The sequence below is a fragment of the Anas platyrhynchos genome, chromosome 1 (genome assembly GCF_047663525.1).
Source record: "Anas platyrhynchos isolate ZD024472 breed Pekin duck chromosome 1, IASCAAS_PekinDuck_T2T, whole genome shotgun sequence".
In the NCBI taxonomy this organism is placed as follows: Eukaryota; Metazoa; Chordata; class Aves; order Anseriformes; family Anatidae; genus Anas; species Anas platyrhynchos.
Genome location: NC_092587.1, coordinates 127083461 through 127097610, shown reverse-complemented (window position 1 = coordinate 127097610; position 14150 = coordinate 127083461). Strand labels below are relative to the sequence as shown.

General features: G+C 42.9%; 1 protein-coding gene across 2 annotated transcripts in view; it reads right to left on the bottom strand.

Annotated features, from left to right (window-relative positions):
* The window catches only part of PHKA2 (phosphorylase kinase regulatory subunit alpha 2), a 40720-nt gene extending 26752 nt beyond the window's left edge, over nt 1–13968 (bottom strand). For both annotated transcript variants that reach the window (XM_027448191.3, XM_027448197.3), the window contains exons 1-13: nt 13651–13968; nt 12230–12388; nt 10869–10916; nt 9951–10119; nt 9059–9141; nt 8338–8418; nt 6755–6853; nt 6310–6456; nt 6031–6084; nt 5354–5476; nt 3284–3379; nt 1830–1937; nt 1025–1103 (exon numbers count right to left, since the gene is read on the bottom strand). In XM_027448191.3, the coding sequence (XP_027303992.1) occupies nt 1025–1103; nt 1830–1937; nt 3284–3379; nt 5354–5476; nt 6031–6084; nt 6310–6456; nt 6755–6853; nt 8338–8418; nt 9059–9141; nt 9951–10119; nt 10869–10916; nt 12230–12388; nt 13651–13728 (1324 nt within the window). In that variant the 5' untranslated portion in view covers nt 13729–13968. The remainder of the gene's footprint in view (nt 1–1024; nt 1104–1829; nt 1938–3283; nt 3380–5353; nt 5477–6030; nt 6085–6309; nt 6457–6754; nt 6854–8337; nt 8419–9058; nt 9142–9950; nt 10120–10868; nt 10917–12229; nt 12389–13650) is intronic.
* Between the last annotated feature and the right edge of the window lie 182 nt (nt 13969–14150).

The following is a 14150-nucleotide window of genomic DNA, read 5'->3' as shown; positions in this document are numbered from 1 at the left end:
GAATGCATTTATATTTATGTGAGAAATCAAGCATTTCAGAGTAACACACCACCACCACAATGATACACCAAGGGGGGGGATAAACAAGCACCTGTCTAGGTCAAAATACCACTGATTAAGACTGCTCCTGCTAAATGTGCCATTCTGGAAAAGCAGCCAGCTCAGACCCGGAAAAGGCTTTATCCCTGATCAGTTGGTGTTTGCCCTCCACTTAATTATGTGGGTTTGGCTGTTCCTGAACTGATGAAAGATGCTACTCCCTGAAGCACACAAAAGGCAGCTCTAAGTCTGGCTGCTTTCTGCTCTCTCGCTTGCTCCTCACCTCCAGGAACAGATCCACCCCACTCATTGCTCTCCTGCTTCCCCTGAAAAAGGGCTGAACAAAAACCTGACTGAATGGACAGGTCTCCTGTCAGTCCTGCTCTTTTCTGCTAGTATCTGCCATGACCTTTCTTTTCAATTTAAGATCAAGTCTGCCACTCTCCATTCCCCAGTCTTTAGTCTTAAAATTTTACAGAATCACAGAATTTCTAGGTTGGAAAAGACCTCCAAAATCACTGAGTCCAACCTCTGACCTAACAGAAACCAATCCTCCACTAAACCATATCACTGAGCCCTACATCTAAACATCTTTTAAAGACCTCCAGGGATGGTGACTCCACCACTTTCCTGGGCAGCCCACTCCAGTGCCTAACAACCCTTTCAGTAAAGAAGTTCTTCCTAATATCCAACCTAAACCTTCCCTGGCGCAACTTTAGCCCGTTCCCCCTCATCCTGTCACCAGGCACATGGGAGAACAGACCAAAGAAGTATTTTTTAAGAGGTTTGTTAAAGCTGATCTTCTCTCATGGAAAAAAGCAGCCAGAGAAACAACCCTCTTCTCATTATCACAGTATCCCAAAAGCATCTGTGTACCATGTGAAAACCCACATCATTTTAAGACATGTCTTTCTTCATTCCCATACATATAGACTTCACTGCCACATACTCCCATTTACCCAGAACGTTTGAAAAATTCCCTGACCTTGTACCACAACATCAGGTTTAAATCCAGTGGAAAATCTCCTGTTTAAGGGATCAATTTCACCTGCAGCCAGAAATCCCTAGAATAAAAGCAGAATGAAGAAAAAAGAAAGGACACATACAAAAATTAAGTAAAAGGCTTTTGATGACATCTAGAATCTATCTTAACCAATTTTCATTTTTAATGGGGAAGCAAGTCTTAAAGTCTAGTTTTACCATCCACTAAGCAGTATATTCAATAAAAACAGCTGCAATATTTTTCAGAATAATGTGGAAACGGTTATGACTGACACAATCTGCATATCCTGAATTCCTATTTCAGAGTTGCAGCAAGTGAAGCAATTTGCCAGGTCAGTGATTTTTCTGCAGCTCTACAGAGATACTCAGCTGTTCCTTTAACAAGCCCATGACTAATACTGGACAATTCTGCAGGCATTTTATGCCACAGAATAAGGCACAACCCACTGGAGCCGAAACAGTGCAGAATCTTAGCTCTAAAGCAGCCAAGTCAGCTTGGAGTTCACACTCTTCTAGCCTATGCCATATACCCAGTCCATCTGGCAACTTACTCAGCTTGATAAGAAACAGACAATTTAGTATCTATCTACATATATACAAAAAATAAAAATAAAATAAAATAATAAAAAAAGAAAGCTCCTGAAAGCTCAGAGTCATCCCTTCATTGTCCATGTGCATGTTCTGGAAAATCCAGTGTCCCCTGCCTGACAATCAAATTTTACTTAAAGCCTAACCCAGCTCAGTACAAAATGAAGTACAAACTCACCTACTATACAAGAAATAATTACCTCTGCTAATAAGCAGCTAAGGACGTACATTGACTGGCCCCAAAGGTGAGGCAGCTTTCCCATGGGGACGCGATCCACTGAGTGAGGATTTTCATACTCCTCATCCACCTGACAACAAAAGCACAAACAAGAAAATTACCTTAAAGTTCTGAAGAACAATCATTAACACGGATTTGAAAATACAAAGTCTGTCATCTATCCACTCTAATCTGGTATTATTATTATTACTGATATCTCTTGATTTTACTTCTGAGGCTGAATGCTCTCTAGGACAAGAACTATGCTTCCTTAATGGAAACCACCCGGACTTTCAAAGCTGGAGGTTGAATGGGGACTCTGCATGCAACTAGAGCTTTGGTGTTAGCACCTCCACTTTCTTCTTAGCATCCCTTCACTGCCTTCCCTCTGGCAGCTTGAAGGGAATTGTCTGCTTTCCAGCTCCTTGAACAATGATGCCTGAATTTCAATGATGACAATCTATCTTCCTGAAAGTTAACTTGAAGGTGCTTTCCAAAAATGAAGGCTATTCCACATTTCTTGAGTTAGCAAGAATGTTCAATGGAAAAATTAAGACTATTAATTTAGGAAAAACAAAACAAACAAACAAACAAACAAAAAAAACAAGACCCTACAACAACAACATGACTTGATTTTGCAGTATATACATCTTTTGAGGATAGGGGATAAAACCTGCCAGCTAACATCTTTATCCATCTTTAAGCCATTTTGAAATATATAAATAGCAGGCAAAAAACACCCCATTTATTTGTTGTGTTCATCAGATCATCATCACATCAAAATTCACAAGAAGACTGAACTCCTACACACTTGTTCCCACTAGGCAGATAACTCAGAGCTTCAGCCTCAGATGTCTGACCAAAACATCAGCCTTTGGCATTCCTTCCCTTCTCAGACCAAGCCAGAAGGCCCCACGCCCTTACTGCGTGAGGGCTGAGAAGTCTGCAGTGGGAGGAGAATTGGGCAGGGAGAGATACAAAAGCAAATACCATGGAAGAGCACATAATGTTGTCTGAATTTCTGTCACAATGGGATAAACAGGTAAAACAGTGACAGCAAAAATGGGAAAAAGAAAAACAATAAACAAACTCACAAAAAAAAAAAAATCTAACAAACCCCAATTCATCTGAAACCTGTATTTATCTTAAATACAACCTCTACGAGAAAAAGAGCACAAACCATTGACAGAATAGGCAGGCAGGACAGTTTATGTTTATTTCTTCTTTGAGCTTCAGTTTGTAAATCAGCAGCAGCCCTTTTTAAATATGTCTTGTTATAAGAACTTTAAAATTTTATATCTACTCTAGAACTTCCCTAGGCACTCAAGATTCCGAGCTCCCAGATTTCATCATCTGTAAGCCTGAAGTTTACCATTTGACACTGATTTTGTTATCTATACTTCCCATACAGAAGTGGATGCTTCAGTTTCACAATACCTTTTCTGGAGGGACTGCGTACAGCTCAGGCATTAGAACTATTCCATTCTTTTCTCTAATAAGTATTCCTTCCAAAGCTTCTCTGTACTCTTCTACCTGGAAATATTTACAGAAGGGAGAATTGACAATACATTCAGCGAAACAGAAACAGTAAAAGTTAAAATTTCAGTAATTTTCTGTTGAAAATTAGTAACAAATAAACAACAAGGGTGGTGGTGAGGTGGATCACGACTTGCTGATGGAAGGCTTCAAATTCTCAGATATTGTTCCAGCATCTCAGTATTATCAGCCTCCAAAACATGAGCACACATCTTTAACCAGCAACAAACTACTGAAGCACTAAACACACTACAATTGAGAAGTTACTGGAACAAATTCTGCATGCAATTTGATGATGATGATGCAGTGACATGGAATATGTCAGGACTGACAATATCCACGAGGAGTGTAAGGTGTATGAATTGTTAGCTTTCTACCAAGCACATTTGTCTATGATTTTCTGAATCCTGCTTTACAAGATTGGGAATTCAGTTTCTCTTAAGAATTCACCCTGGGGAAAAATTAAAATAGATGTAAACTGATTAAAAATACCTAAGTTAACTGAATGGAAAATCCTCTTGCTCTTGTGTTGCTAGACAACATGTTATGAACAGGAATATCAGGCTGATACAAAATGAAAAACATTCAGTATTCTTTTTGCCAGATTCCTTATTTTCTCCCCTTTCTTAACTACTGCACTCTGAGTTCTTACAGGGAAGCTGTCTTCCAGCACTACCAGAACTTACCTTTGAAGTCCTACTTCTGCTATACCTTTCTGAGGAAGTATCTACAGTCTAATGCACAAGTTAAGGTACCCACATGTTCTGTCAGAGTACTGAAAATACTAGTGTACCATATCTTTATCCACTCTTTCTGAGTCCTCAGGCTGCTTGTTTTCCTAACAAGTGCTGCCACTGCAACTACATGTTTGCCACAGTAACTATGGAAGACTAGACGCTCACCGGAGTGTCTCAAGTCACTTTATGTTTATACTGTGGGAACTGGGGGCAATTGTACATTCTGAGCTCACCCTAGCACAGAACATCTGCATACCATAAAGATAATCAGGTACAGACTTTCCTAGATCACCTAACTAAATTCTAAAGACTGCTTTCTGAAGAGAGAGCTTATTGCCAGAGTTTCAGTGAACTCTGATTTTTCTCCTCATGAAACAATGCCATTTCTCTCCCCACCAGACTACTTCTGCTTTGTACAACAAAGCAACTCATATTTCTTGTGCTAGTAAATATCTCACTTGATTTATTACCTCTGGCACAGCAAGGTTTTTTGATCTGAAATTCCCAGCTTTGTTTCTGATGGCATTTTATTTATGATGGATTATATTTAGCAAACTCCAGTCCCTCTGCATACTGGGCAATTTTAGATCACATGTATTCGTTACTTCCTTCAAGCCACCAATCTGCAGAACTCTTGGTGTGAACACACTTAGTCCTGGTTACTTGTTGCTCTTTAAGTTATCAGTAGCCTCCAGGAACGACTTTAACCTTTGGAGGGCTACAGTCAATTTAGCTCCCATGACCACTGAATGCTTGACACAGCAAAGGCATGAAACAACTTAAGGAACCAGCAATTAACTTACGAAATCAGTGAAAACGAAATGGCTCCTCATAAGGGTCTAACCTACCCCAAATCTCCCTGAATGTATGAAAGTGAATTCTTGTGAATCCCAGTGAATTCCCAGTGGTGTTTGATGCCAACAGAGCATCAATAATGCACGAGATTCAAATAGTAACACCTAACACACCACAGCCCCAGAGCAGCATGCAAGACCAAAAGCTCCATGTCCTCACCTAGCTACTGGTATCTGCAGTACCTGATTCATCTACACAAATACTTAATTCGTCTACATCAATATTGCATATGGTGAAGGATCTGCCTTCTGCTGGGTTCTACTACAGGAACGGGTCATTGGGACTTTCATGGAGACAACTAGTAAGCAAAATGAACATAGAGCAAAGCTACAACATACTTCTTTGCATTTCCATTCAAAGGTGTTTCCTTTTTCCTCACCTGAATTTTGTCCTCATTAAATACTCCATCAATTAGGAAGTACGTCCAGAACACTGGCCACTCACATTCAATGTTCTCAAACAGCTTGAGCTCAGCAGGATCGTAGTGCAGCCTGCTTGGATCCTGGAAATTCAATCATGTTCATTTAGTCACGGTGCTAAATTAGTCACTCAAACTCCATACATAATGGAAGCCTATTTTATACAAGTAATTAAAACCAAGAAACCAATAAAAACAAAGGAACCAGCTTCCATGCAGCCTCTTGATTTCTTTTTCACATTCAGTCCCAGGCTCATTTAATCTGTTTCCAGACAAATCAACCCTTCCCAGACTTAGAATCTAGGTGTCATCCAATAATTTGTCTCTGCCCTAGTTCAAAGACACCCTGGGGCACCTCAAACACACTGCTTTTCCCTTAGGCACCGTAAGCATGTCACTCCTTGTAGAATGATGCATTAACTTCTCTCAGTAATAAGTGGTTTTCAAACCACTAGTCTCCTTCAGACATGAGTCATTCCCAGGGCGGATGCCTGGATTGCTACCAAAGATGTCGCCATTAAGATGTCTTAACAATGATGCAGAACTTCACCCTTCATGTACATGAGACAAAAAAAACTGTCCATAAACAAGAAATAATGTTCTTCCTAATGTCTACTGAAAATACACATCAGAAATACCTCTCTGGGTGTCTTGTAGCCATCCCGGAGAAAACGACAGCAGCCATAGCGGCCCTATAAAAACAGACAAAATTACAGAAAACTTCTCATAACCATTCTTCTTCATAGACTGACATCTGTGTATAAGCAGTGAGATTCCAGTGCCACTTAGGGATTTTCCTCCCTCTGTTCCATGCAGAGCCCCACCAAGTCTGTCAATCTCTGTTTAAGGATTTTCAGTTAAGAACAGAAGTTTTGCTTCTCTTTCCCTCTGAAAATAAAAATAAATGAAATCCTTACCTGCAGTTTGGATATGATTTCACTCTTGGTTACATTAACAAGGTTGACATCCTCCACTGCAAAAGCCGGGTAAGAAATAATAGAGAGAAGGCCAGCATCTATCTCCTTTGACGTGGATGCCCTTGGCAACATGGAGTAAAGTATAGACTGAGCAAAACAGGAACAAAGAGAGGGATGTAAAATAATTTGTCTTGTTCAAAAGACTACGTAAAATGCAAATGGAATATACTATTTGCAAACTGAGAAAGAATTCACTGCATAATTATTTTAGCTGAGTTAATAGGAGAACACACTTTCATGTGATCTACTATAAACAGGGTGAACAGCGCAGTCTGAAGTCATCCTCATTAAGTTCAGTTAATCAACATTAAATTTAAGAACAAAAGGGAAGGGGAAAGGGACCTGGGTTTTCTCCTGGCAAAGGAAAGAGAAAACTAGTTTTTACCTGACAATGTTCTACTTCGTCAGGAAGAACATGAATCACTGATTTGTGCCCTCCGTGAGCTCCAAAAAGATCGAGTTCATCTATTGCTTCCAAAGCAGCCTTCAAAACAAACACACACACACACACACAAAGAAAAACAAACATTAAATAACTTTTAAGTCAAGTATACACCCTAGCACCCGTGCTTTTCTTCAGAATTAAATTAGGTTAGACAGAAATTTGCTCCACAGACGCTTTTGCAACTTAAAGGGGAAGCACTGAAGTATTTTAGAAAAAATAAATATTTTTGCCTTTCCACTAGAAGGATACTGGTGAGCTGGTGACCCTTCTTATGATTAAAATGCAATGCAAAGCAATGGGGAGCGCTGCTTCTGCTGAGATAATACCTAAAGAATATTTAGTAATAAATGCTTCTCCTGTTCCACAGCCCAAAGTAACTCCTCCATTTAGCAGCCTTTCAATCCTCCTTCCTGCAGGGCTATTCACAGAAAAAGGCTTGCTCAACATGCCCAGGACCATCGGAGGCTGGTTCCCGGAGAGGAGAGCATTGCCATCTCTTTACTGATACCAGCACCTCCTGAGGGAAAGAGAGATGAGATGTCTGCTCTCTGCATTCCTAATGGCCAACCAGACACATCGTGCCCTGTCTCTGCATATCTTGTACCTCACAGCCATAATGTGTATGCCTAGGGAAGACATTAGCAGCCCAACCACTTTGTTTGAGCACCCCTACTTTAACCTAGAAGGCTACGAAACCCTGGCTTTGCTGATGTGGGGCTTGCAGAGCCACCCAGGGACTGGGGCAGGAAGAGAGCAAGGACTGGGCTGCCAGAGCCAGCTTAGCAGAGCTTTCCCCTGAAACTCCAGTTTGCTGGGCTGTGGTAGCACTGAATGCTGTTCCATGTCCATTTGTATCCTGCAGCTTCACCCTAACGCAGAGGGACCACAGCAACCCCCACCAGACTGTTCAAGACAAAAACCTCACGCTGAGGCACCCCCACTGAACCTGCCTTATCACTATTTGACTCAAATGCAGCCAACACCAGCAGCTTCTCCCTCTTGCAGCCAGCCACACAGGATCTTGGTTACTGATAAATCATGCTGAAATGCAACTGCAACTTCAATGTTAATAATACTCAGCTTGTCAGTCCCCCAGATGCCTTGTGAATTATTTCTTAAGACTGATATCCTGCTGTTTTCCAGAATTTACATCTTACTTAATCTTATCACAAAAACATCCCATATAATACTGAGGGTAGATAATTAAGAAGGAGGAACGGAAAAAAAAAAAAAAAAAAAAAAAGGCCACTTCATGAGACTGTACCTCACTGAATCTATCAGATGCATGCCTCAGTGACCCTGCTAGATGTTTTGCAGTCCTTGGAACAACTGTCCTTCAACGGTAGCCATTATCACAAGGATTTGGCACTAAATATTCAATTCACACCCAAACAAAAATTCTTATACAATCAGTTAACAGCTGCAGGGGCCAAGAAAGCTATGCAAAGGAAGCTATTGGGTTCACTAGAGCCATTTAGAGTAAGAGAACAGCCAAGAAGGAGGAGTCAGGAAGACATTCTCACTTTGGCCATCCCTACGGAGCTCGCATTCAGTTCAGGGATGCCCTGGTTTGTCTTATCACCACGTTCCCAAATGCCGTAATCCTGCAAGAATAACATTTAAAAAAAAAAATGGCATGGTTACACACAAAACTAGTTATTTCCCTCCCTTGCCTCCACATGCACAGCCCCACCACAAAACAAGACCCTTGTATGAAACTTGTCTATTGGCCTTAAAAATAAAATAACAAAAAATTCCCCAAGTTTCTGAAGAGCTCCTCCTAATGTTTAAAGAGCAGTTCATAAAGACATATCCCAGCAGGACAAGGTCTATAATCATGAACCACTTTCTGCACAGAACACACAAAGCCCTTTATCCTGCATGCTTCCCCCTGTACCTCTTCAAGTCTTTACTTTCAAAAAAAACGTTTGACAACAATTTGCTCTTTTTAGACAAGCCCATAAGATGAGACATCAGGAGTTATTAATTACCAATAAAGCTCAAAATAATAATTTAAGAAAATCTATTATGATGATAGAACAAATATACCTCACCCAGGCAGCACTAAATCCCTCTACAGCCCTCCCACCATCTCCAGAGGTGCTGCTCACAAGGTGAAGTACTGAGAGATTCTGACATCCTCTCATGGAAAATTAAGCCCATGTTTTCATTCACCATCAATAAATAATTTTCCACCCATATCTGAGCAGTGTTGAGATGTTTAACACTTAAATAAATACTTACAGCAACTTTGTAGGCAGCTTCTATGTAGAAAACAAGGTTCTGAATAAAAGCAACTTCATCAAGGGTGAAGATGATACGTAATCCTGATTAGAAGAGGGGAAGAAAATAATTACACATATTAAAATAGAAATATTTATTCTTCAGTGAGTTTCAAGCTTTTGCGTCTTTGCTACCAAATACTGCCCACAGAAACCAATGGAAAAACTCACACTGACAAGCAGCTGCTTGTTTGTTTTTGGTTTTGTTTTTTTTTTTTTTGTTTTTTTTTTTATTTGCTGCTGATAAAATATTTCAAATGCCACCAATACACATCACTTGTTTCAAAGACCAGCCAAAAAAACACCCTCAGCAGGAGAGTGGCATTCATCCCCAGAGGGCACAGAGCAGAGATGCCTGGGCCAGCTCTGGCTCTCAAGAACTGTGTGGCACAACTCCAGCAGCAGCCCCACCCCACCATCTGCTTCTTGCTCTGCCAGGAGATCACCAGGATAAGAGCTTTATCCTCTCAGGAAGAGCACAAAGTGAAATAGTGCCAGCAAGAAAGGAACACAGAAAGGATTAGTGGCACCTGACTCGATGTGGTCACTCTCTGAAGAAACCTATTTGTCCATCAGCACAATCCACATAGTCTTCAAACACAGCTCTTCTCTGACATGACTCTGTGTAGCTCGTGTATTTGTATGCCAACAAACTTTAAGTGGATGGACACTGCCTTGGCAGTTTACTGTGCTTATGATCCAATTTCACATCTCTATCTCTTTTCCACAGAAACATTTTCCGAGTAATAACTACGCAAAGATCTTTGAAGCTAGTTACAACTCTTTTCCATTTAAATGAAAGCTAAAACACAAAGACTGCAACAACATCCAAGGCTAGCATAACTTCTGCTTACCTGATGCTGTCATCTGTGCCAAGAAAAGCAGGTAAAGCGAAGTTGCATCTACTTGCAGATGTCCCCACTGGTCATCTCCAACCACCGTGGCACAAGTAGCTGAGTTATACTTGGCGTGAAGGCAGTCTTTGGTACTCTGTGTGCATTTGAACTTCTCTACCTTATCTACCTAAAAACCACCAGAGATTTCGAATATGAATAACATTGGAAGAAATTCTCCAAATAACTTCAAAACAAGCACCTTGTCTTAGGAAAGATGAAACACAAGGTCCTAATTTTTGTTACCTCAGTTTGATAACAAAATGAGGTAATAGACAGAGAGTGCTTTAACTTCAGACTCTAGCTAAATCCTTGTCAATTTGGGAAAAAAGTAGATTTAAACCACCTTGTTGAAGTTCAGATCTCTGTTACAGGTATGCATGTTTGGGAAAATCAGTTTGCAAAACGGATTTGCTACAAGCCTGATCTTAAAAAGGTGCAAGTAGGACCAGTTTTGCTCAAAGAAACTACACAACTTTAAAAAGACATCCCATACCACCTTGTACAAGTGCAAAAACACAATCATTTTGCAGGTAAAAAAAAGCAAACAACAAACACATGGAGTATCTGCTTCAAATGAAATGCTTTGTATTTACAACACATACTAGTTCAGCTCATACCTACGCCAAAAAGTTTTCTCCCCCACTGGCAACAAACACAAGTGGAAGTCAATCAAACCATTCACTGCTGCTTGCCTGCAGGTCCGTGGTACTATGCTACTGCCAGATGGACGCTTTCCATACAGTAATGGCTCGGAGAGCTAAGGCTCTTTTCTGGGCACCCACGTTTGCCAGAATAGTTTCCTTCTCTCCCTCCACCCACAGCCCTGCATCTCACCTTGCTGCTACCGGCAGTAGATGTTGCTGGGTTATAACATACCTGTCTCATCATGCACTGTAGGAGCCCCCGCATCAGCTTCACAACGTTCTGCAGGAACAGAGCAAACCAGTGACACTCGTGCATCGCCAGTCTTATCAGATGTTACAAACATTCCAAAGTCACAAAGTTCACATTCCCTGCTAATGTCCTCCCAAACACAGGAAATTGTGTTTGACTCAGATGCTTTAAATGCCTTTTTTAATTTATTTTTTTTTTATTTGGTTGATCCCTATCTAGGAGAATAAATCTTTTCCCATGGGTCCTCTCTAAATAGTGGAGCAACCCTCTGTGGTCTTTCTATCTGGCTAAGGGAGAGTAATGTCACACATAATGGTTTGTAGAGCACCAGATCCAGGGAACACTGCTAAATAACTGCAAGCCATTGACACAGTAACCTGTGGAGTCTCTTCATCTCTTTACACAGCACAGCAGCAAGCAGATGACTAATGTGAAGAAAGGGACTTTAGCGTGCACAAAGAGAAGTACAAGATTTAGTCTGAAATGAAGAAATCAAACCCATTTTTTTTTTAATCCAGAAAATTATTAAAGCCTCAAAAGATGATCAAGCAAACTGAGCCAAGGTTGTGTCACCACAGACCACCCCAGTTTGACAAGTACACATCTGCATAAAGTTTATGCCTTCAAAACTACAGCAGGATACTGACTCCCTTGCCTACCATTTAACCTGCCTCTACACTCTCTCTTTTGATACCCACTTTCCCAGCTATGGACTAAATAAAGTAACTGTGTGAGCTACCTCCCCTTCCAGTTCCCTCCCACTTTGGAGATCTTCACCTTTCTTTCTGACCAAACGTGTCTATACACCATGTATGCCTTTCATGAGACTACACACATGCACATTTCAAAGACAGCTACTTTAAAGGGCATGTTCCTCCTTAAGGGAAAGAACAGTCCAGCAGATAAAATGATATCCCAGGATTCAAGCAACCTAAACTTGATTTTTGGCTCCACAATACACCTCATGAGGAATCTCAAGGTTTAATCTGAGAGGCTTGTAAATCTGGGCATAACATTTCTCGGAAGCCACACAGTGGAAGTTTGACTCCTACCAGTTTCTATTTTGTTTATATTTTAGTTCAGATGTTAGCCTCTCTGTTGCTCAGTTCTCCAAATCTTACTTCCTGGGAGGCAGCTAGAAATACAGGCCACCTTGTGGCACACAGACACTACTGCCAAGGGAACAAAACACCTATTCCATGCTGGGAAAACTGTGCCAGATCCTACACAAGGCAGCAATGCAAGCACACCACTCACAACCACCATCCTATGAAAAACAAACAAACAAACAAAAACAAACAAAAAAATAGCACAGCTGGTTTATGCCAAAAACGTTGACGTACCTGCTCAAGCTCGTAGGCTTTGGCCTTATCCTCGTCCCGGTCTGCATTCTTTCGGTAAGCCATCCCGAGCCCCCACACCGCCAGGATGCTGTAGACGTTGTCCCGTACCCAAGCATCCTTATGGTCAGTACCAGCTGAAAGCAGCCCTGTTACTGGGTTCTAAGCAGAGTACAGAGAGCACAGAATGGACATTATTACCTGAAATCCCATCTATTCAGATGAACCGATTCTTTCCTTATTAAAAGAGAAAGAAACAGAAACAAAAGAGAGAGCCAAGGATGATTTCACACTGGTTGCACACTGCGGCTGTCACAGTTTTACAACAAAAGAGAGGCTCAGTCCTTTCCCAAACTCGCACAAGGAAAATGCAAAATTTCTTTTGATGCTTTGGGATATAACTTACAGCACCTAGCTGGGCATCCTCATCCACCCGGGATGATTAGCTAAGTCACTAGGTGAAATCTGAAACACACCGAGGAAGTATGAACTTAAATTTTGCATATTTGGAGGGAAAACAGGGTACTGAGTTAGGACTAGAAACCTAGATTAGGATCTGTTCTTGCCTGTGGCATGACCTCAGCCTGTGGCATGACCTCGAGGAAGTTAAAGAAATACTACTTCCCTTCCAGGAGGTGAAAAAAATATATGTTTATTTAGCTGTGTGGTTTATGAAAGCTGAAGCATGAATGCATGCAAAGTCCTTTTATATCCTCCAATGTGTAGGACGGCAAATTGTGACGGTGCTTGACAGCAGCGCTGCCTGAAACCCAGCACGCCGAGTGGGTAGTCTCTTGCACTCCAAACACTCCATTAATGTTTTCATTTAATCACTGACTCCCGTCACTTCATTACCATTAATTTTTCAGGCTGTTTGTCAGCTGTGTGTTCAAACAGAGAGGCTGGGATGGATGTAAGATCAATTGCTGCTGGTGAGATATCTGACCCCTGGCATATGGGACCCCTGGCATATGGAACACGGGCTCGGTGCCCGCCGCCACCGCTCAGCATCTCGTGTGCCAGCTCCACACGCCTGGCATGCTCCTGGGCGCAAGGTACAAGGTCAGGCACGTAGCAAGCCCCTGCAGCATCTTAAACCCTTGGCGAAGGGGCTGGAGGCGGATGGTCCATGGGGTCCCTTCCAACCCAAGCCAGTTTCTAAACACCTCCTGCTCGTGGGCACGCAGGTGGCTCGCTCGGGCTCGCTGCTGAAGCCTGGAGACCCATCCCACAGCATCTCCCCAGCCCCTCCCGAGCTGCCTGCCTTGCTGCCACCCGGCGTCTCCCCCAAATCCTCACCGCCCCGTGCCACGCAGGGATGCAGCCCAAGGTCACCCCCGCCTCCCCTGCAGCGACCGCGGAGCCCCCCCAGCGCCTCCCCCCCCGGCTGGGCTCCATTCCCCCGGCCTCGGCTCTGCCCTCACCTGGTGGCAGAGGATGGTCCGCTGCACCAGCCGGGCGTAGCCGTCCAGGCGCACCCCCGAGTTGCTGCGGCTCCTCATGGCCGCCCTCAGCCCTCCTCAGCCCCCGGCCGCGCTCGGCAGCAGGAGATGGCGGCGGCCGCGGGCGGGGCCCGGAGCCGCCTCCTCTCAGCGCCCGGGGCGGGAGCAGCGCCGAGGCCGAGAGGGGCGGCACGGCTCGGCTCTATACCTGACCGTGGAAATAAAAAGTCCTGATCGGGGAGCTGCCGGGTGGCTTGTGGCTCTCTGGCAGCATTTGGGGACGATCTGCACAGCAGGAGCGGGGGCAGGGCTCTCCTCACAGGCTCGTTACCTCCCTCAGTCGCAGCCGTGCAACTGCGGTTCGGTGAGGGTTTCACAACCCCACAACAGCATAAACCTGCACGTTTACTGCTCCAGGGCATCGCTTTTTACTATAAACGTCAACGCAGATTGCACACGCTCAGGGAACAGGTTTGCTCTCC